General features: G+C 38.8%; 1 protein-coding gene across 1 annotated transcript; it reads right to left on the bottom strand.

Moving 5' to 3' along the window:
• Nucleotides 1-360: 360 nt before the first annotated feature.
• Nucleotides 361-1,149, bottom strand: LOC127528008 (uncharacterized protein K02A2.6-like). Its single transcript, XM_051928552.1, has one exon. It carries the CDS (start codon nucleotides 1,147-1,149, stop codon nucleotides 361-363), a length of 789 nt encoding a protein of 262 aa, XP_051784512.1.
• Between the last annotated feature and the right edge of the window lie 23,265 nt (nucleotides 1,150-24,414).

Consider the following 24,414-nt stretch of genomic DNA (forward strand, 5'->3'; position numbering starts at 1 on the left):
GAGTCAAGGTTACACAATTCTTTTGGGGGGTTAAGTAATATGCCCAAAAATTACAACATGTTTGTTCAAAACAATTGAAGAAGTGAAAGAACCTATTACTGTTTGTTTAAACAAAAATCACAGACGTTGAAAATAAAAAAAGATTAGCAGTTTTCCTGAGTACAGACTAAGAGTCAGCAGTTTGACAGAAATGTTGTAAGTTTGTCCTTTTAGCTTTGCGTACACACTTAATTTTTATATGCAAGTCTTATTAATAAACAATTAATCTTTAACTCATTAGTTTAAGTAAGTCATATTATTAAACAATTAATCCATAGCTCATTAATACAAACTAGTAATATACTTATACTGTTAAAATGATTATACAGGTAATGATTTTTCTCTCTCATGATAATAATTAACCAGTCCCAAAAATGACCGCAATTGAGGTACATTTTGATATTTCGGTGCTTTCAGGACGGCTTCAATTTTGTTTTTACATTTATGTAAGCCTTCTTTATCAATTTGGTGTCCACAATACTCAATGGAATTTTTGAAAAATTCACACTTATTTTTGTTTACTCTCAAGCCAAAGTCTGCTCGTCTGTTCAGGACTTTTCCTAGATTCTCTAGATGCTCTCTGTCATCAGCTCCTGTAACAAGAATGTCATCAAGGTAGCACTGAGTGCCAGGAATGCCCTGTAAGACTTGTTCTATGGCCTTCTGCCATATGGCTGGTACTGAAGCAACTCCAAAAACCAAACGGTTATACTGGTACAGGCCTTTAGTAGTGTTATTAGTCAAATACTTTTTGGAGGAGTCCTTCACTTCCATTTGTAGGTATGCTTGTGCAAGGTCAATTTTTGAAAACTTTTCTCCTCTGCCCAGAGATGCAAATATATCATCTATACGTGGTAAGGGATATTGTTCAGTTTTTAACACTGGGTTCACTGTCACCTTAAAGTCACCACATATGCGCACAGTGCCATCACCTTTTACGACTGGCACAATTGGTGTCGCCCATTCAGACCATTCCACTTTTGTCAGTATGCCTTCCCTTTCTAGTCTTTGCAATTCTGCTTCTACTTTGGGGCATAGGGCATATGGCACAGGCCTTGCCTTGTGAAACCTTGGCAGTGCATATTCTTCTAATACAATCTGGGCTTTCATATGTTTTAATGTGCCAATACCATCCCAAAAAACCTGTGCATACTGTGAAAGTAGCTCCTTAAAACTGTTATTTATGGACTGGTTGTTTGATTTTTCTATGGTTTGCATGACTTTGATTGACTGCCAATCCAACTGTATTTACTTCAGCCACTCATGTCCCAACAGTGGTACACCCCCATTTTTAATTACATAAAGTGGCAATGTATGTGTTTTCCCTGTATATTTCACATTTACATTAATTGTTCCCAAGGGTGCTATTTTCTCACCAGTATATGTTTTCAACATTAAAGGGACTGTCTCCAGGATGCAATGTGCAAAATGTTCCTTATAATCCTTATAGCAGATCACTGACAGGGCTGATCCTGTGTCCAGCTCCATCTTAAAAGGCACGCCTTCCACTTCAAGGGACACCCACAAGATTCCTCTGTCTGCCTATTTAAGTGCATAGATATCAAAGCAAGCTAGCTCGTGTTCAGAAGAGTCTGATGTGGCAGTATTCATTTTGTGCACATTTTTATGTTTCTGTTTATTCTTTGCGAACTTTTTGTCACGTGGCCGGGTTTTATGCATTTTCTGAATATGCCCTGGTTTCTGACATTGACGACACATTTTGTCTTTAAACCAGCACTCCGAAGCGTTGTGTGACTTTTTCCCACATCTGTAGCAGGGCGCATTTCTCGCGTGTGTCGCTTCCAATTTACTGCATGTGTGTTAAACTCTGTCGCGATCTTCTGCTGCAGCTCGAGAGTATCTTTAGCGGCTGTCTCCATTGACACTGCAATTTCTACAGCACGAGGCAGGGTTAATGTACGCTCAGTCAAGAGTCGTTTTTGTATATTTTCATTGTGCAATCCACACACAAGCCTGTCTCTTAAAGAATCTGACAAGTTTTCTCCAAATTCACAGTGCTCTGCGAGCCTTCTCAGTTCTGCTACGTACTCTGTTACAGTCTCCATCTTTGTTTGGTTATGTTTATGAAAGCGAAAACGCTCTGCAATTACAAGCGGTTTAGGGTTCAAATGTATTTTGCAGGACTTCCACTATTTGGTTGAATGTTTTCTCGGCTGGTTTTGCTGGTGCCACTAAACTGCGAAGCAAGTTGTAGGTTCTAGCTCCCATTAAGCTAAGTAACACAGCAACTTTCTTTACGTCATTAATCTCGTTCGTCAGGCAGTACTGTTCTAGTCTTTCAACATACGTGGCCCAGTCCTCCACCGAACTATCAAAACTGTCCATTTTCCCCACACAACCAGACATTTTCTTCTCTACTCTGTACACTTTTTTTTTTTTCGCTTGTTTAATTTGTTTTACTCACAGCTCATTTTTGTGCTGTGTATCCTGGGTAAAGAGACTCCTGCGAATGCACCTGCTTTTCGATGCTCATTCCTCCCCGTTGCTTTCTTGAAAATAGCTCTCAAATAGCTCCGTACAAATTCAGTTTTTGGTTCAATAGTATGGTGAAAACAAAGGTGCATGTAAACCTCGTCGCCAGTTGTTGTGTCTTACACATTCTACCTTATATAAAATTGAGAAACACTGTATCATAACTGCTTTCCATGTTTTTCTTTTTATTTTATTTGTTGTATAACCAAGAAAACATATCAATGTGCATACGCACACATAATGGTTAACAGTATACATATACCACAAAAAAGTAGATCCACTAATACAATATACATAACAAAAGCGCCTTAATTTCCTAACATTTTTAAGATGCAAGAAACATGTTTTGGACAACCTTTATAATATGCGCTTTAAATGACATGCTAGAGTCAAAGACAACTCCTAGATTGCAGGCTGATTCAGTAAAATTAATTGGGATTCCAACTGAGTTAAATGATGACAAAATATTGTTATGATCAGCGTCATTCCTTCCAACAATTAACAGCTCTGTTTTATCTGTGTTTAAAGACAAGTAGTTCTCATTCATCCACTCCTTTAATTCGCTAACATAACTAATTAAAGACAACATCGGAGAAACTTCATTTGAATTAAATGAAAGGTATAACTGGGTATCATCTGCATACGAGTGAAAATTAACATTATGTTTCCTTATGATAGATCCCAGTGGAAGCATGTAAAATGAAAACAGTAAAGGTCCCAGTACTAAGCCCTGCGGGACACCATATTGAACTTCTGTGTATAATGATGGAGTACTGTCAGCACATTTCTGTACATGTTGGAATCGATTTGATAAGTAAGAACTAAACCAAGCGAGCACGGTGCCTGTAAGCCCAACATCATTTTCTAGCCTGTGCAGTAAAATAGAATGGTCTATGGTGTCAAATGCTGCACTTAAGTCCAACAACATAATTACAGTGGAGTTTCCTTCATCAGAGGATATCAGAATGTCATTTACAACCCACGTTAGTGCCGTTTCTGTACTATGACCAGTGTGCAACCCAGACTGGAATTTCTCAAATAAATTGTAATGCGTAAGGTGTGTCTGAAGCTGACTGGCGACTACTTTTTCTAGTATTTTTGAGAGAAATGGTAGATTTGAAATAGGCCTATAATTATTTAGCATGTGTGGATCTAGGTCTGACTTTTTAAGTAATGGTTTAATAACTGACACTTTTAGTGTATCAGGTACTGTGCCATGCAATAATGAACTACTGATAATGTTTAGAATAGGCGCTGCAAGAACATCCATTGCACTTTTTTCTAGTTTTGTTGGCACTGGATCTAGGGAACAAGTAGTGGGCTTCATTTTAGAAATTAAAGTTAAGACTTCCTGCTCAGTTACAGGATTAAAATTACTAAAGTGCTGAATGCAATGTGAGACAGGGTCTGCTAAGCTAGTATTTGGTTTGTACTGTGATGCAGAGATCTGGGATCTTATATTTTTAATTTTCTCATTGAAGAAGTTCATAAAGTCTGTACTGCTAATATCTGTTGGTATTTTGCACTGTTGATCTGAATTTCCATTTGTTAATTTAGCCACTGTTCTAAACAGTACCCGAGGATTTTTATTATTGCTATCTATTAATGTAGAATAGTATTCTGAGCGAGCTTTAAAGAGGACTTTTTTATATTAATTAACACTCTCTGTCCATGCAATTTGAAACACATGTAGCTTTGTTGTTATCCATCTGCGCTCCAGTTTTTGACACTCTAATTTAAGAGCTCTAGTGTTTTCATTAATCCAGGGAGGGTTTCTATGTGCTTTGATCACTTTTGTTTTAAGGGGAGCCACTGTGTCCAGAGCATCTCTCAAGGTCACATTATAATGTGATGTTAGCTGATCTAAATTGTATTCCACGTTTACATTTGATGTTAACTGATCTAAATGGTTTTCCACAATTACACTCAACTTACTCAAAGTATCTATAAATTTTGAAGTAATTACAATCTAAATGTCGCACTGTCTTTGTTTTAATCTGGGAATGTGTTGGCAAGGGCAAGACTAAATCAAATGTAATTAAGTAGTGATCGGAAATAACTTCATTTAATGGAGTAATATTTACATTTTGAATTTCAACTTTGTAAATTATATTTAAAGCTAATGTGTGGTTATGATTATGAGTTGGACCTTTGACAATCTGACAAAATCCTACTGAATTTAACAAATAAGTAAAACATTTGCTAAAAGTGTCAGTTTCCACATCAATTGTAGTGTGCCTTGGATGGCTGGGTGTTGAATGGGGGCATACTGTAGTGGAGGTGACTGTGATGTTGGCTGGTGATGAATCGCCCCTCGCTGCCCCCATTCATTGTCAATAGCAAGCCTGCTTGTACTGTTACGAACATAGTAGGAAGTTGTCTCGTCAGTACAGGTTGGTCCAGATCTAATTCTGCAGATCCAGATCATCTGGATGACTTTGATTTATGCGGGGACGATTCCAGTTCGGCACGAAGACGATTCTTTGTGTCGTCAGTTCGCACACTTCTCGATGGTCTGGGATTTTTCGGGTGATTTTCTATGTAATAAACTAAACAAGTTATAGCATAATGAAAAGTGCATAATTAGATCTGGACCACCCTATACATCAGACGTGTTGATGACTGGTGCCTAATCTGCTGTGATAGTGTGTACAGTGCTGTACAGAAGAGCTCATCTTAACCTTTTGTCTTCGCCCTTCAAGAATGTCTCTGAAACACAAATCTGATGCAAGTGCTGGTGCTACAGTAAAGAAGAGAAAAACCATCACCATTGAAAATACAGTAGAAATAAAAAGGTCAGAAAGAGGTGAAACTCCATCATTCATTGGCAGAGCACTTGGTTACAGTTGGTCAACAATAACATTTATTAAAGTAATGTACCTGTTCCGACTTACATACAAATTCAACTTAAGTACAAACCTACAGTCCCTATCTTGTACATAATCCGGGGACTGCCTGTATGGTTGTTTCAGGGTGGCAGCTAGATGAGGTTCACATATGCACATTTGCAAGATGATTGTAATTTATAAAATTAAATTGCATAGAAATTTGCATACACCAGGTTTTGTAAAATGGATTTTTTTGGCATGCATATATTTTTATGCATGAATCCACATAAAGCTTTATAAATGAGACACTGGGAGCACAATACAGGTTTTTTTAAAAGAAACTAAGAAAATGCTGGTGAGTGTGGAATTATTTATTTATTTTTGTAAAACTTAGTTGAGCACTTAGAAGTAAAGTAGCAGCTGAATGAATAAATGCCACAGTACCATTACCATAGAGTGAAGTGAGGCCAGGAATTTGCACTATGGAAACAAACAAAAAAGTGTTAGACATTATAAAAAGAAATTTGTAGAAATCAAAGGTCTATATATAGATTAATAGTTCAATTAAATTACATGGAAGCTTTTTTTAACTGTAATTTTAAAAGACAACTTTACTTGCTGTCCCAATACCCCAACAACTGCAACCACCCCCATCAGTTTATGGATGGCTTAAAAAACTTGTGGACTCACAGTACTGATTTTGGAAGATTTTTTGTTGATATGGGACCCAAATAAGCAAACATGTTGCAATAATCTAAAAAGGGACAGAGGAACAGAACAATAAAAGTGACTTTTGATGCTACTCTGAGAGAAACATGATATTTGTTAGATTTCGTTGTAAAAAAAAAAAAAAAAAAACCCTTCTTGGATCAAGGCCTTGTCGTAGCAGAAGGGCTTGCGTGGTCTAGTGATCCTCGGAGCTATGTTGTGGTATATATACACACACACACAGATCAGCCACAACATTAAGACCACCAGCATAATTTTGTTTAGGCCCCCTCTGGTATCTTGCACCAACACATTCGCAGCACATCCTTTAAGTCCTGTATATTGTGAGGTGGGGCCTCCATGGTTGGGACTTGTTTTTTAGATCTGTTAAGATCTGAGGAGTTTGGATACTAGATCAACACATTGAATTCTTTTTCATGTTCTTCAAACAATTCCTGAACATTTTTTCAGTGTCGCAGGGTGCATTTTCCTGTTGAAAGGAGCCATTGTCATCAAGGAATACTATTGCTATTAAGGGGTGTATGTGGTCTGCAACAATCTTTAGAAATGTGATATATGTCAAAGTAGCATCCACATGAATGCCAGGACCCAAGGATTTCCTAGCAGAACATTGCCCAGACCATCACTGTGATTCACTGGCTTGCCTTCTTCGAATGCTGCATCCTCCTGCCATCTCTTCTCTAAGTAAACAATACACACACGCCCACCCATCCACATGATCTAAAAGAAAATATGATTCATCAGACCAAGTAACCTTCTCCCATTGCTCCATGACCAGTTCTGATGGTCACATGGCCATTGTAGGCACTTTCAGCAGTTGACAGGGGTCAGCCTGGGCACTCTGCCCGGTCTGTGGCTATTCAGCCCCATACGCAGCATGCCCTAATGCACTGTGTGTTCTGACACTTTTCTCTCATGGCCAGCATTACATTTTTTAGCAAACTATGCTGTAATAGCTCTTCTGTGGGATCCGACCTGACAGACTAGCCTTTGCTCCTCAAGTGCTTTAATGAGCCTTGGGTGCCTATGACCCTGTCACTGGTTCCCCATTTATCCATCCTTGGACTACTTTTGGTAGGTACTAACCACTTCATACCAGGAACATCCCTCAAGATCTGCCATTTTTGAGTTGCCCTGACCCAGTCATCTAGTCATCATAATTTGGCACTTGTCAAAGTCGCTCAGATCCTTATGTTTATCCCTTTTTTCCTTCTTCCAAGACATCACCTTCAAGAACCAACTGTTCAATTGCTGCCTAATATAATTTCAATGGATTAATCAATGTTATACAGTTCATCTGTCTATTACTTTAATGTTGTGGCTAGTTTATTATATATATATATATATATATATATATATATATATATATATATATATATATATATATATATATATATATATATATATATATATATATATAAAATATACCCTATGGGCGTTACAGGAGGCAATGATCGAATGAAACTTATAAAGAGACATAAAAGGGAGCTAAATTAACTGTTACAGTTTAAAGACAGTCTCTGAAATAACTGAGAAGTCTTTACAGTGGTAAAATTGGAGAAAAAATATATGGTCAATAGTTGAAAAAATATTGCAAAGGAAACCTTTTTTCATTAATCAGAGCAGAAATGCCTCCATCACATATGAAACTGGAGAACAAAAGTGTGTTATGCTTGGCTTTGCCATCTGGTATTACTTGAAGATCAGTAATTGCTATTGTAAATATTAATTGTGCACTGGAAATGCTGTAATACTTCAGCATTACAAGGCACAGTACATGTAAAATGTGGGTGTCTTTTGCAGTATAAATTATTCATATTACAGTTAGCCAGAAAGTCCACCAGATTACAGACAGTTCTTATTTTGTTTTTGAAATTCTACAAACCTATATATAGCGTTAAATGAAAGAGATGTTTCAAATCAAATTAGCAACATAGTGACTCATATTAGGTTTATCTATGAATGGAGAAGCTTGATTCATTGGCTACTCTTAGCTTAATACAGTACTTAAAGGCATTGCAGAACACTTTAAAACACAGTTAGGTAAAAATTACAAAAACATCTAGCAGATTAATTTGCAGTACTCCCTGGACAAAAGCTTTTCATGGGACTTATACCTAGGAAGAAAAACATATAATGTAACAAATTACAGGTATTGAACTGGAACAAATAAAGTTTTTTATTGCTTTTTGAAGTCAACTATAAAATTACCCTTGGCGCTACTATAAATAGTAACACACTATATACAGTACCTTGATGTTGTGGGATAGCAAGACTCATGGAAACATTAAAGATAAACAATTCCCTTAAAGCACTCCTACAGTCTTTATGTTGGCCAAAGTAAAACAATTACACTTTCGCAGGAGTACTGAGGTTACTTCATTGTTACAGTTATATAAGTAACATTCTTATACATTTGTATGTAGTATAAGTTAATGTACAATAGATACTTTATTAAAAAATAAGGCAACTACTAAGGAAGACTGGTCATAAACTAGTTAGCTCTGCAGCCACAGTGCTTCAAAATCCTGTGTTCAAAACATCGCCAGGACACTGCGTTAGGTTTGCTGATTCTTCTTTAATCTGTATAGATAACTTCTCCTGTTACAAAGGCAAGGATGTGGGTTACTTGATGAATCTAAACTGACCCAGAATTATTTTGCATGGCTATGTGCTTAAGTTGGTGTCTATCAAGGATAGCTTTTCTGCCATGCACTTGACCACTTAGAAAGTACCAATTTTTCAGTAACTCTAATGTGGATTAAGTGGGTTTAGAAGCAGACGAATGTACAAATGTTTGGTATAATGATGGCAGAGCAGTTATCAATTCTGTATTACAGCTCCAAGAACCCCTGCTTCAAATCATTTCCTTGACACTATTTGTGTGGAGTGTGCATGTCCTTCCTTTGTGTGGGTTTGTTTTCATTCATTTTTCTCTAGTTACCTCCAGTACTCAACATTTGTATAGGTTAGCTGGCCAGATGTTTGGATTCTACTTTGTGCCGAAAGATACTGAAATAGGCTCCATCCCAATGGAGAAAGTAAAAGGAACTAAAAAAGAATGTTAAAAATTATAATGTCGCCTAGAAAGTTTCTCCATTTTAAGTTTGAAGACGACAAATCTGAGAAAGCTTTTCAATTGGATATTTTAAAATTTTAAAATGGTCTGCAGTGAAATCTGTTCAAGATATCTAAACAAAAATTGAACTGCCTCTACAAATTCCTTGAAGAATACATGTGCTACATTTCAACAAAATTGGTCACCAGGAGGCAGAATTATGTAATGCGGACAGACAGACATGGCCTATTGCAATAGGTGCTTCATGCATTATATGCAAATAAACCTAAAAATGAGTCATTGTTTTCCACCCAGTGAACAGCCTCATATATTCATATACTAGCAAAATACCCGCGCTTCGCAGCGGAGAAGTAGTGTGTTAAAGAGGTTATGAAAAAGTAAAGGAAACATTTTAAAAATAACGTAACATGATTGTCAATGTAATTGTGTTGTCATTGTTATGAGTGTTGCTGTCATATATTTATATATATATATATATATATATACGTACATATATACATACATATATATAATATAATATATATATATATATAAATAATATATATATATACGTACATATACACATACATATATGTATATATATATATATAACCTGGTTCTGCTTCAGCCTCACTACAAACCAAAAGTAGAGAGTCCTACCTGTAACCAAACGATCATTCAGGAAGTGGACCCCGGAGGCTGAGAATACTCTGAGACAATGTTTTGCGAACTACAGACTGGGATATCCTGCAGGGATCACATAGTGAAAACATTGAGGAGGTTTGTTGACTGCACTACTGACTACACAACTTCTGTATGGACACTTTAGTTCCAGTAAGAACAGTACGCTGCTATGCTAACAACAAGCCATGGATTACAAGTGACATCAAGGGCCCTTTGAACCAGAAGAAAAAGGCCTTTAAAGACGGTGATCAGTATGAGCTCAAGCGCGTGCAGAAGAACTCCGAGTCCCAGCTCAGGGCGGCGAAGGAGCAGTACAGGAGAAAGCTGGAGCAGAAGTTGCAGAACAACCAGCATGAAGGAAGTGTGGGATGGGATGAAGATCATCACTGGCTGCAGCTCGAAGCAGGGTGCCACCATCGAGAGAGACGTGAAGAGAGCAAACCAAATGAACATCTTCTCTTAACAGGTTTGACCACCCCTAACCCACTCTCACCTCGGATTACTGCACTCTCTACACATCCTTCTGCTGATACCAACATAGGAGAGACATCCCCACCCACAATTACAGACAGCGCAAGTGAGCAGAGAGCTGAGGAAACTTCGTGCCAGCAAAGCAGCAGGTCCAGATGGAGTATCGCCACGACTGCTGAAGGTCCTGTGCATCAGAGCTGGGGGTCCTCTACAGCGCATCTTCAACCTGAGCCTGGAACAGGGGAAAGTCCCCGAGGCTTTGGAAAACATCTTGCATCACCCCAGTCCCAAAGGTATCACATCCTGGTGAGCTGAATGACTTCCGGCCTGTCGCTCTACATCACATGTGAATGAAGACCATGGGAGCGGCTGCTGCTTTACCCACCTCAGGCCACAGGTCCAACACGCCCTCGACCCTCTGCAGTTCGCATACCAGGAGAAGGTGGGAGCGGAAGATGCCATCATCTATATGCTACATCGATCCCTCTCCCACTTGGACAGAGGCAGTGGTGCTGTAAGAATTATGTTTCTAGACTTCTCTAGCGCCTTCAACACCATCCAACCTCTGCTCCTTAGGGACAAGCTGACAGAGATGGGAGTAGATTCATACCTGGTGGCATGAGATCGTGGACTATCTTACAAACAGACCCTCAGTATGTGCGTCTCGGGAATGCAGATCTGACATTGTGGTCAGCAACACAGGAGCGCCGCAGGGGACTGTACTTTCTCCGGTCTCTATTCAGCCTTATACATCGGACTTCCAATATAACTCGGAGTCCTGCCACGTGCAAAAGTTTGCTACGACACTGCTATCGTAGGCTCGCATCAGGAGTGGGCAGGAGGAGGAGTATAGAAACCTCATCAAGGACTTTGTTAAATGGTGCGACTTAAACCAACCCTACAAACTGAACACCAGCAAAACCAAGGAACTGGTGGTGGATTTTAGGAGACCCAGGCCCCTCATGGACCCCGTGATCATCAGAGGTGACTGTGTGCAGGAGGGGTGCAGACCTATAAATACCTAGGAGTGCAGCTGGACGATAAATTAGACTGGACTGCCAATACTGATTCTCTGTGCAAGAAAGGACAGAGCCGCCTGTACTTCCTTAGAAGACTGGCATCCTTCAACCATCTGCAGTAAGATGCTGCAGATGTCCTATCAGATGGTTTGTGGCGAGTGCCCTCTTCTACGCAGTTGGTGTTGCTGGGGAGGCAGCATTAAGAAGAAGGATGCCTCACGCCTGGACAAACTGGTGAGGAAGGCAGGCTCTATTGTTGGCATAGAGCTGGACGGTCTGACATCCGTAGCAGAGCAATGGGCACTCAGCAGGCTCTATCAATTATGGAGAATCCACACATCCATTAAACAGTGTCATCTCCAGACAGAGGAGCAGTTTCAGTGACAGACTGCTGTCACTGTCCTGCTCCACTGACAGACTGAGAAGATTTCCTCCCCCAAACTATGCGACTCTTCAATTCCACCAGAGGGGGTAAAGTTGAACATTATTCAAGTTATTGTCTGTTTTTTTTATCTGCATTTTTTATTACTCTTTAATTTAATATTTTTGCTGCTAGAATATGTGAATTTCCCCCTGGGATTAATAAAGTATCTATCTATCTATCTATCTATGTATATATATATATATATATATATAATATATATATAATATATATATATATATGTATATATTTAAATTTTAAATGGACTGTGGGAGGAAACCGGAGTACCCGGAGGAAACCCACGCAGACACAGGGAGAACATGAAAACTCCACGCAAGGAGAACCCGGGAAGCGAACCCAGGTCTCCTAACTGCAAGGCAGCAGCACTACCACTGTGCCACCATAATGTTTTGCAAAAAATGGGATTTTTCACTTTTGAAATCAATGTATTGTCTCTTAAACTGTAATCTTCTGGGTTTTTTATTTTTATTGGAGAAATGAAAGCCAACATTTTATAATAAAATTAAATATTAAATTAAAATATATTTCACAATTTAGTGCTTAAAAGAAAAACAGGACAAATCTAGGTGAGGAAAGAAAAAATCTTTTTTTTTTTTAAAGAAAACAACTGAAATTTTTGCTTAGAAAATAAAGATAACCCTAGCATTTACAAAATAAAGAAAAGCCTTTCAATTAGGTACCCTGGTTCAGAAATTCTTGCTGGTTTAAACCCCTGCTACACAAAAAATAAAACAGTTTGACAAGCAGGTAGTGTAATTATTTGGATTGGAAGTGACACTTTGAATTAACTAATTAGATTTTCATAGGCAAACCATGTCTGAATGCAGTATTAACAAAAATCAATCACAGTTCACTAATCTTTCATTAGTTAAGTAAAATGTATATCCACCTTAGCTATAAAAGGTGTTTTCATATTGTTTCAAAGAAAAAGGAACTAAATTCATTTTGCAATGATTTTCTGGCTTGGATAAACCAATTATCTATTTGTCAAAGTCAACAACAAGGATATAGCAAGGATTATTTTTCAGCACTTTTCAGATCAGCACAATATCATTTTCAAAGAACAATTTTAAATAGAATTTTTGAAAAAATTCTATTCTCTTAACATTTGTTGAAAGTCAGACTTAATAGGTTTGATAACTATAATTAAGGTGAATAAGTCATATGTCTGAAATATAAGTTTCAATAGTTTGCTGTATTTAACATCAGACATGGTGTATTTTACCTGCAAGTGGTAAATCTAAAACTCTGCATTTTGTAGGAAGAGGAGAAACTGAGTTCCAATTTCCAATGAATAACTAAATATTCATCTCTGAATTCTACAAGTGCTCATCTAAAGAGACATATTTCAAACTTGAATAACATTAAACAGCATGCCTGACTCTTGGTGAAACTAATCAGAAAGTCACTTTTAGAGCCCAAAACAGACAGCCAACTGCAGAACTAGACAGAAAATAAAACTGTGGGAGAGTACAGTCAGGATTGGGAATGATTACTAAAAGTAAGAATTAATTCAATTTAAAAAGTGACCAGGTATAATTTGAGGTTTGTTGGTACACAGGTTATGAGAAATGTATCTAATAAAGTTTTTTTTTTTTTTACTGAAATTCATATAAATGCCAGTAACTAAAATAAAGTCTTAATGACTCAGAAATTGGTAGGCTAGGTTCAGCAGGAACAGGGTTGGTAATTAAATTAAACTGAAAATTTTGCTCAACTTAAGATAGTAAACATTCTCTTTAATTTAACCAAAAGGGTGATACAAGGTAATGAGAAGCAATGGATTAAAAGAAGGAAACAATGAAGAGAATTAAAGCAAGGCCAAGGCATGTCAGCACAGCCTCCTGCCACAGGTAGCACAAGCCCTAATCAATAAACCCACTTCAATAAACCTTGGACCAATTGGTAATCCAGATTAAACCATACTACCCTGTCACAACACACACATACTGTATATATATTACGTGGCAGATGACCGGGTCCCATGACTGGGTGGGACACCCCTTCAACATATGTTCCGGGGGAGCAACCATTGTGGCAGCCTCCCTGGCTGACGATGGTGCCTCAGTTTCCCGCAGGGCTCCATGGGAGATGGAGTCCTACACAGCCCTGTTGGGATCTGGGGTGGCCGCCAGGGGGAGCTGCATGGGTCCTGGAGCCCTGCTGGAAAAATCTTCAGCCCCATCCGGAAGTGCAATTGGAACCAGGTGGTCAAGCAACTGGAACACTTCCGGGTGGGCTATAAAAGGGGCCAGCCACCACCACTCAGTGACCAGTCGGAAGGAGCGGATGAAGCTTCAAGGGAGGAGTGGTGGTGCCAGAAGGGTGTGTTTTGGTTTGTTTTGTGCTTTTTTTGGAACTGTGTTATGCCTGTGGGGTTCACGGGGAAGACGTGCCCCACGGGTGAAGAAAAATAAACATTTATTTGATTTTTATACGTGACTCTGTGTGAGTCTGTGCCGGGTCGGGTGCAAGAAGGCGCTATTGTTACAATATCTATAGATAATCTATAACTACATACCTATATATATATATATATATATATATATAAAACACATGAATACTTTACCGTCATACCATGTAAGTGTGGCAACAACCTCTGCACCACTGCTGTCATGTCATCATGTAGCACTAAAAGGGAGGTGCTGTGGGAAATGAAGCACAACAAATCAGAGGAAATCTCAATTCCAACTTTAATGATTGCACCATATAAGAAAAATGGTAAATGGGGATGAAGCAAATATATAGAGGGAAATCCAAGTGGCTGCGGTGGGCTGGCACCCTGCCCGGGGTTTGTTCCTGCCTTGCGCCCTGTGCTGGCTGGGATTGGCTCCAGCAGACCCCAGTGACCCTGTGTTAGGATATAATGGGTTGGACAATGACTGACTGACTGACTAACTGACTGAAGTCCAAGTGGGAACAACTGTTCAGCCCATGATCAGTGTCATTGATGAATAACAATAACTGACAATCTGCAGAAGTGTGATGATAAAGAAAGTGGATGAAACAGTCACAGGAACTTGATAATCCCTTGAAATACAAGTATTTATGTTTTACAGCCAAGAATCTGAAAAAAATATATGTGCAGAAAAAGGAAACAGAAGGGTGCTGGAAAAAATGAAAAAACTGTTTGAAAAGAATTTTAGTTAGAGGAAGAATAGCAGTCAATAAAAGAAGTGTAGAGCTTGAAGTGTAATGGAGAAAAGGAGAGCAAAAAGGCCATAAGGAGAATCTGGCAATAGGAAAATTCGGCATTGCCAGTGTTAGATTATAAGAAATCATAAGACTTATCATGAAGATTCAAGAGAATCTCTTAAATTGTCTAACAACAAAAGTAAACCCAAATCCATGAATTACTAGACTCGAATGTTTATATTTCAAAACAGCACACTGGATTCTGGAATATCTTGTGCCATTTCTCCTTAAGAAAATTAGAATTTTTTTCTTTTTTTCATCTTCTCTTTGAGTTATACAAGGAGGATTTTAATTTCTAATTAAGTAGCACAAGTTAACAGGTGATAGTGCAGTGTAGTACAGTACCTATCAGTAGGTTAACTGTTGAATAATTGTAACAATCAACTATCCCCTTAAGTTGAATTATTAACACACCAAGGTTGACTTCTAGACCGTTCAAAACAAACTATAACTCTTTAATTTATGGTGTAGAACAAAACAACCAAAATATATTTAGAATTCTAAAATGCATTCATCAATAACTACAACTACTGGAATATAAATATCTATGAATACTAAGGTACCAAGTTAACATAATATCAAGAAAAATGAGTCTTTGAAATTCCTAATAAACCCCAGGAATAGTTTTTGTTTCCATTACAAAATACGACTGCTCTCACCCGTTCCTTGTGGACCTTCTTAACTCCATCCAATGGTGGTTGTTTTTTTTCCCTTTTGTCTAGCTTCAGGGAACACCCAGTAAGTACCATCCGTTATTTAAGTTATCTGGAAGCTTCTCCATCCCATCTAGACCTCCACAACCACTTTGTCATAATTTGTAGTCCTTTTGTAATCCTCAAGAGTATTACTCACAGTCTCCCCTTCAGGCCTGTTTTTATCCCCCTAAAAATGGAGGATCTCTGCTTTTCCCTTTTTTGTCCTTCCTCAGGAGGGATGATGATCTTCCTGTTGTACTTTCTATCAACATAAAAGCCCTTCCTGTGTTCCCCTTAAATCTGGCAGTCTTTTCAAAATAAAAGCTCAGACCAGAATTGGAGTTTCAGTAATCACCCAATCCAAGTGTTCCAAGGGTGAAATTCTGGCTCACTGTGCCTTTGTCACATAATTGTATCCTATCTGGTGTTACTCCAATTAATGCTATTGTGGAATTAGTAGGAATTGTGAGTCTAGCACTATCTGACAAATAAGATTTTTTTTTATCATAATGTTTTTTAGTATGGAATGGTTAATAAGCAGACTACTACCTAAATAGATTTTATGCACATTAATTCTTGAAAGAAATGCAATGTACAATTTTATCCCATATTTTATTAGATATTGCACAAACTGTGAATGTTATGAACAGAGTTGCTGTAGTGTACAGTGATCCCTCGCTATATCGCGCTTCGCCTTTTGCGGCTTCACTCTATCGCGGATTTTATATGTAAGCATATTTAAATATATATCGCGGATTTTTTGCTGGTTCGCAGATTTCTGAGGACAATGGGTCTTTTAATTTCTGGTACATGCTTCCTCAGTTGGTTTGCCCAGTTGATTTCATACAAGGGACGCTATTGGCAGATGGCTGAGAAGCTACCCAACTTACTTTTCTCTTTCTCTCTCTTGCGCTTTCTCTGATCCTGACGTAGGGGGTGTGAGCAGGGGGGCTGTTCGCACACCTAGACGATACGGACGCTCGTCTAAAAATGCTGAAAGATTATCTTGACGTTGCTACCTTCTGTGCAGCTGCTTAGTGAAGCGACATGCTGCACGGTGCTTCGCATACTTAAAAGCTCGAAGGGCACTTATTGATTTTTGCATGTTTGTTTTTCTCTGTCTCTCTCTATCTCTCTCTCTCTCTCTCTCTCTCTCTCTCCATGCTCCTGACGGAGGGGGTGTGAGCTGCCGCCTTCAACAGCTTTGTGCCGCGGTGCTTCGCATACTTAAGAGCCAAACAGCCCTATTGATTTGTTTGCTTTCTCTGTCTTTATGACAGTCTCTGCTCCTGACGCACACTCCTTTGAAGAGGTAGATATGTTTGCATTCTTTTAATTGTGAGACAGAACTGTCATCTGTCTTGTCATGGAGCACAGTTTAAACTTTTGAAAAAGAGACAAATGTTTGTTTGCAGTGTTTGAATAACGTTCCTGTCTCTCTACAACCTCCTGTGTTTCTGCGCAAATCTGTGACCCAAGCATGACAATATAAAATAACCATATAAACATATGGTTTCTACTTCGCGGATTTTCTTATTTTGCGGGTGGCTCTGGAACGCAATCCCCGCGATGGAGGAGGGATTACTGTAGTTTCATTTTCCAGTAACAAACTAACATAATGCATTACAGTTTAAATTTCTGTAATCAAATTACAGTTTCTGTACAGTTGTACAGCTTAACTAGAACTTTGTTACTTAGGTTACACATATTGTACTAAACAAATAATATGTAAACAGACCAATTTCACTTCTGAATAATGATGTTAAGATACTCTCAAAAATCATAGCTGGAAGGATGGAGAAAGTGCTGCCTTCGGTAATATCACAAGATCAAACTGGATTTATCAAGGGTCGACACTTATCCTCCAATCTTCGACGCCTATTTAATCTAATTTACTCACCAACAAAGTCAAGCACCCCAGAAATATTATTATCATTGGATGTAGAAAAAGCATTTGACATGATTGAATGGAAATACCTTTTCACTACATTAGAGAAATTTGGGTTTGGCCCGAACATTTGTGCATGGATCAGACTACTGTATACCAATCCAGAAGCTTCAGTTTGTATTAACAACATTTGTTCAGACTACTTTAAATTAGAACATGGTACCAGACAAGGATGCCCCTTGTCACCACTGCTATTTGCAATCACCATTGAACCACTGGCAGTTCACTGTTGAAATGCTGATCAGATAAATGGGATTATCAGAGAAGGACTGGAACAGAAAATTTCTTTATATGCAGTTGATATGGTACTGTATATATCAGACCCACAAAATTATGTGCCTGCAGTCTTAACAGTACTTACAGAATTTCAAAAGATCTCTGGTCTCAGAATTAATTTGAATAAAAGTGTACTCTTTCCAGTGAATTCTCAAGCACACAATATTAGATTGGACACCTTCCCTTTTATCATTGCAGATCAGTTTAAATACCTAGGGGTAAACATCACATGTAAACACAGAGCTCTTTATCAACAAAATTTCGCCATCTATATGGAAAAAATTAAGCAAGACTTGCATTGATGGTCAACCCTTCATCTCACTCTAGCTGGAAGAATTAATGTTAAGATGAATATTCCTCCTAAGCTTCTTTTTTTATTTCAAAACATTCCAATATACTTCAATAAATAATTTTTTAAGCAATTAGATTCAACAATAACCTCATTTATTTGAAACTCAAAACATCCACGTATCAAAAGAGCAAACCTACAAAGACCTAAGGCAGAAGGTGGCATTGCTCTACCTGACTTTCGGTTTTATTACTGGGCAGCAAGCATACAAGCTATAAAAACCTGGACACAAATAGATGAACATACATAGGCCTGGTCCGCAACAGAAGTAAAATCCTGCACTACTTCTTTATATTCCCTGCTTTGTGCCCCAATAAATGCAAGGTATCAGCAATATACGTATAACCCAATTGTGCTTCACTCACTCAGAATATGGAACCAATGTAGAAAGCATTTTAAGATGGAGAAGCTTTTATTTGTGGCACCTCTGCAAGAAAACCACGTCTTTCAACCCTCACAAACATATGCAGTTTTTAATATCTGGAAAAGATTTGGGATTAAATTGCTCAGAGATCTTTATATAGACAACATCTTTGCATCCTACTAACAATTACATTCCAAATTTAACTTTCCAGCTACACATTTCTTTCACTATCTTCAAATTAGGAACTTGGTTAAACAGAACCTGCCCGATTTTCCTCATCTTGCACCCTCGTCCATGCTGGAAAAAATATTGCTCAATTTCAAGGATTTAGACACCATCTCTGCAATATATAAAATTATTTTACAGTCCCTGCCTTTCAAAGATCCAAGAGGACAATGGGAAAAAGATCTCTTAATCAATATATCAGAAAAGGAGTGGAAAACAGCAATGCAGAGACTTCACTCGAGCTCCATATGCGCAAAGCATACAATTATTCAACTCAAAATTATATATCGAGCACGTCTGTCTTGCCTAAAACTGTCTAAAATGTTTCCAGGGCAAGATCCTACCTGCGAACGCTGCAATCAAGTCCCAGCCTCACTGGGTCACATGTTTTGGGCCTGCACCAAATTAACATAATTTTGGACCAAAATTTTTAATTGCCTTTCAGACAGCATTGGTGTCACAATCCCTCCTAACCCATTAACAGCTGTGTTTGGTGTTCTTCCAGGTGGGTTTAAAGTGGAGAAGGACAAACAAACTGTGATTGCATTCACTACACTTTTGGCACACAGACTTATTTTGCTAAATTGGAAGAATCCTAACACTTCTCTTTTAAGACAGTGGGTAACCGATGTTTTATACTATTTGAAATTGGAAAAAATCAAATATACAGTTAGAGGTTTTGTACAGAATTTTTTTATAACCTGGCAGGATATAATCAATAAAATTTTAGAATAAGCCCTTAAAGCACAGAGGAAGCAATTATCTCCACATCTCTTTTTCCTCTCCATTCATCTTTACTGGCCTATTAAACTCATCAATTTAGGTATGTCTACAAGCCTTAAGTTTTACTCTGTTGGCCATGCTCTCTCTCTCAGGGGTGGGGGTCGACTTGTTTTTTTTTTTCTCAATCCTAATATTTGTAAAAATTGATTGATTTGTATGAATGATTGCAATAAAATTAATTAAATAATTATAATACTATGTAAACATAAATGCCTTTAAGGGAAGGCATTCCATTTCATGTAACTTTTGAGGAGGTGAATGTGGCTACCCAAGCTATATCTCCTGCATGATTTGTTTTCACCTTAAATACTTTCATGGGGGACTATCATTAGAAAAGAACATACATTTTCACTCTGCATATGGCACCCAGCTACAACTTTCTTTCAGACCAAATGATGTTTATCTAATGGTATGCTGAATAAATTGTTTCAGTTAGTTAAAGTAGTTGATGAATGATAACTACTTGTTTCGGGATACGGAAAAAGAAAAGAAATATTTTTTATTGGGGGTGGAATGATGTAGATTGCAACTATATTTTGTCTCTTTTGAACTCAGTTGGAATCACAATCAATTTCACTGAATCAGCATGCAATTTAGGTCTTATCTTTGACACTAACATATATTTTAAAACAAACATTACAAAACTGTCTAAAACAAGTTTTTTCCATCTTAAAAATGTTATAAAATTAAGACTGTTCTAAATATACAGGATACTGAGAGTTAATTCATGCATTTACTTCTAGTAGGGTTAACTAATGCAATCTGTTATTCACTGGCTGTTCAAATTGTTCTTTATGAAGCATGAAGTTATTTCAAAGTGCTGCTACTCTGTCTCAGAGATGCAGGCTCAAGGAGCAAGAAATACACCATCATGAATAGGCAGCTCTGGTAAGGGAAAAGAAGTGGATGAGATGGGAAGGAGTGGAGAAAACCCAGGTCTCCTGGAAAGAGCTGTGGGAGTCGATGGCATTCAGAGTAAGTTTTATTATTAAGGCTGTTTATAATATCTTGCCAACTCCCAGGAATCTCAGCCACTAGTATGGAGAGGATCCCACATGCTCCCACTGCCCTACTCCAGAAACACTAAAACATATACTGGTGGGCTGCATGACCAGACTGACTTAAGGGCAATACATCTGGTGACGCAACCATGTGAAATCACGGCAACCAACCTTAGGCCAGACCTTGTGCTATGTTCAGCCTCACTCTAGCTTGTTTACATCATCGATTTCATGGTGCCCTGCAAGGATGTAGAGGGAGAGGCATATGAGTGCATGAAGCTGAGGTTTGTTGAACTTGTAACCAATGTGCAACAACATGGCTGAAAGGCAAACTGACTGGTCAAAGTAGGCTGCAGAGGGCTTGTAGCCACTTCAACATCAAGGGGATGTGAGGGAGGGCCCACTGGCAAGCTGTCAAAGACCCCTCCAGAGCCACTAATCAGGGTAGTCAGTGGCTCTGGATGAAGAGAAAAGACTTCACCTGGGCATCAAGGCTGTGAGCCTAGGATGTCAGAATTCACTGCTTAACCCACTGGAGGTGCTGTGGACCTACCAGCAAGAAGATGCCACCACTCACTTGACCATCCCACAGAGTATATTGAAGAAGTCATTCCATTGAGAAACAACATTGGAACTACTGCAGTTTGGATCATTAAAGGCCACAGCAGTGCTGAAAACCTTTGCTGACTGGATCATAAATAGCCACAGAAAAGTAGAAGAATTATTATTTTAACATATCATAGACGAAGAAGAAGAATTATTATTTTAACATATCATAGACTCTAGGCAGCATGTCTCAGGTATATGATTAAGGGATAGTAACATCCAGTCCAACACAACAGAGAAACCTGCAATATGACTGATGTCAAAGCTGACAGTATTGCTTATTCACTAATTGTACATTAATTGAGACCCTTGGCTGTCAAGATTAAAAAAAATGTAATCTAGTTGGCCTAGGTTCTGATAGAGCAGGTGTTCTGATTGGGAAACAAAAGGGATTTGCAAAGCTGGTCTAAGATAGAACAGATGGACTTATGATCAAATATAATTCTGTAAACCACTGACTAGCTTTTGCTAGTGTCCAAGGGGCTGCTCAATGACTCATTTAGTGAAATTATATCTTGATACAAATAGTTTTCTTCTTGCAAAATTCTTCCATCAGGATGACTGGTTTTACTCTTATCCATAATATACTAAATATTCATCAGATTAAACTTAAAGTGGCTAGTGACACTAGATGGTTAATGCATGGCTCTGTAGTACAATCTGTAAGAGAATGCAGTTGAAAGAGAAGCCACAGAAAGAAATAATGTTACAGCTGAAGGTTTATGTAACTGCTGTGACACACGAGTCAGTGTCTTGCACCCCAAAGACAAGGCTGAGTCTCAGTACTTTAGCAAAACCAGCTTTAACCAACAATCAACTCAAAACAACAGGAACAGAAAGGTTATTTATTGTAGGGGGATCTACCATTCTACTATACACAGACACAACAAACAGGCAGGGTCAGGGTCATGTCAGTGGCCAAAGGGCAAGATGCTGACATAAATAGAGCCAATCTTAATACCCATCATGGAATTGAAAGATATCCTTGGCAATATTTTTTCAAAGTTTTCTTATCTTTTAGATGAATGGGCAAACGTTTACCTTGATTATTTGCACAGTATTGTTAAAAATTCAGGGCTACAATTTATAAGTATATAAGCACAGTTGTTAAGCATCTAGATGCAAGATTTCCTGGTATGCCAATCATTTCCTGCTTTTTAGGACTTCTCAAAGCTGAAAGTCATAATCAAAGTGAGGCAGATGAGTTTCGTTTTGATTATTATTCTAAAAATGGCAGACCTGCAGTTTTAAGTGATGACTGTACTAAACAAGAATTTGAGAAGCGCTGTGAAACTCAAACAAAACAGTATCCGCACACAACACAACTGCCCACGTGGATGCTTGGTGGAGCCCTGACTCATAATTCGGCTATGTGTATGATGTTGGGCCGACACACTCGCCAAGACTGCCCAAGACTGGAAATTTCGCAAGAGACTCTCTCCCTCTTTGTGACAACTGTTGCAGGGGTCCAAAGACTCAACACAGAGAGTGTAGGAGTAGCATTAAGTATTTTTTGCATTATTATATTTGGTGGCCATCTTTGGCTGAACAAATGTTTGTTATACTGAGATTTACATTTTGTTAAAAAGAGATTAGTTTAACATGATGTTCTGTTGATGTTTGTCCAGGCCAACAAAAAGTATTCTTTATTCTTAAAATTTTATTACTTTGGTATTCGCTATAATAGGATTTAACCTGTACTATGGTCTACTTGAAATGAAACTAACACTAAAGCTCTTCAAAGATTCTTTTGAATATTCACAGAGGGATAGCGAGAGATATGAACACTGGCATATATATGGCATAATTTCCTCTGACATCAACAGCACAATTGAATAGGTTTTGTGACGCTACTAAAAATGTTGTGTAAACAATACAAGCATCAGGTCAGTCAGGTTGGGTAGCATGCATTGGTACAACCACCACACGATGAAACAACTTGGGATCCTGGTTGGCAACCCCCCAAGCAGACCACCAGTCCCACCCTCCAGAAATGGGGATCTATCTGCTGCGGCCAGGTGTTAGATGGGAGTCCCTTTGGCCTGGACCAGCCACTTGGGTTCTCGATAACGAAGATCGTGAGAGCCAGATCATCCTTGAAGAATTGCCCCACATGGCCATAGTGCCGTTAAATGATGCTCCCTCACAATGCCCGTAATGTGCCTCATTCGGGACTCCATGAGCAATGCTCATTTGACACAAAGTCAAACCAATGGTACCCAAGGATTCTCCGAAGAGACACAGATGACACTTTGTCTCTGGTCACTGGATAGCATCCATGTCTCGCAACCATATAGCAAGACAGGAAGCACCAGCACTAGATTTGGACCTTTATCCTTTTGCAAAGATATTGGGAGCGCCACACACCCCTTTCAAGCAACCTCCTGACCACCCCAGGCTCACCCAATTTGTCTACTGACTTCATAGGAAGAGTTACCAGAGACGTGAATGTCACTGCAGAGGTAAGTAAACTTCTCGACAAGGTCAACACTCACTTCACAGACAGACACACTGCTGATGGCTATGCCTAAGAGGTCATGAAAGGCCTGGATCTTGGTTTTTATCCAGGACACTAGCAAGCCCAGACACTCAGACTCCTCTCTCAGTTTCTCAAGAGCCCCGATCAGAGCATCCATTGACTCCATGAAGATCACAGCATCATCAGCAACATCAAGATCAGTGAATCTTTCTTCACCAACAGATGCCCCAAGGCCACTGGACCCTCTGACCTTGTCCAACAGCCAGTACATGCAAGCATTGAACAAAGTAGGAGCAAGAACACACCCCTGATGAACCCAGAATCAACTGGGAAAAAACACAGAGGTTCTTCCTCCACTCTCTGAATGTCCCAAAGGGCAGCTTGATCAACTGAGTCAAATGTTTTAATAAAATGGACAAAGTCTGCAAACAAACTCTGATGATATTCGCGGTTGTGCTCCATGAGGACCCACAGTGCCAGGATGCGGTCAATGATAGATTTCTTAGGCATAAAACCAGACTGCTTCAGTCACTGGTAGGTAAGCAGGTGATCATGGATCCTATTGAGGATGACCCTAGCATGGACCTTACCTGACACTGAAAGCAGTGTTATCCCCCTGTAGTTGCCAAAATCCAGGCGATCACCCTGTACTTTCCAGAAAGGAATAACAAGTCCTGCTTTCCAGTCAGTTGGGATGATGCCCATCTTCCAAAATTTGGCAAAGATTGCT

Source organism: Erpetoichthys calabaricus, chromosome 5 (assembly GCF_900747795.2).
Source record: "Erpetoichthys calabaricus chromosome 5, fErpCal1.3, whole genome shotgun sequence".
NCBI classification, from domain to species: Eukaryota; Metazoa; Chordata; class Cladistia; order Polypteriformes; family Polypteridae; genus Erpetoichthys; species Erpetoichthys calabaricus.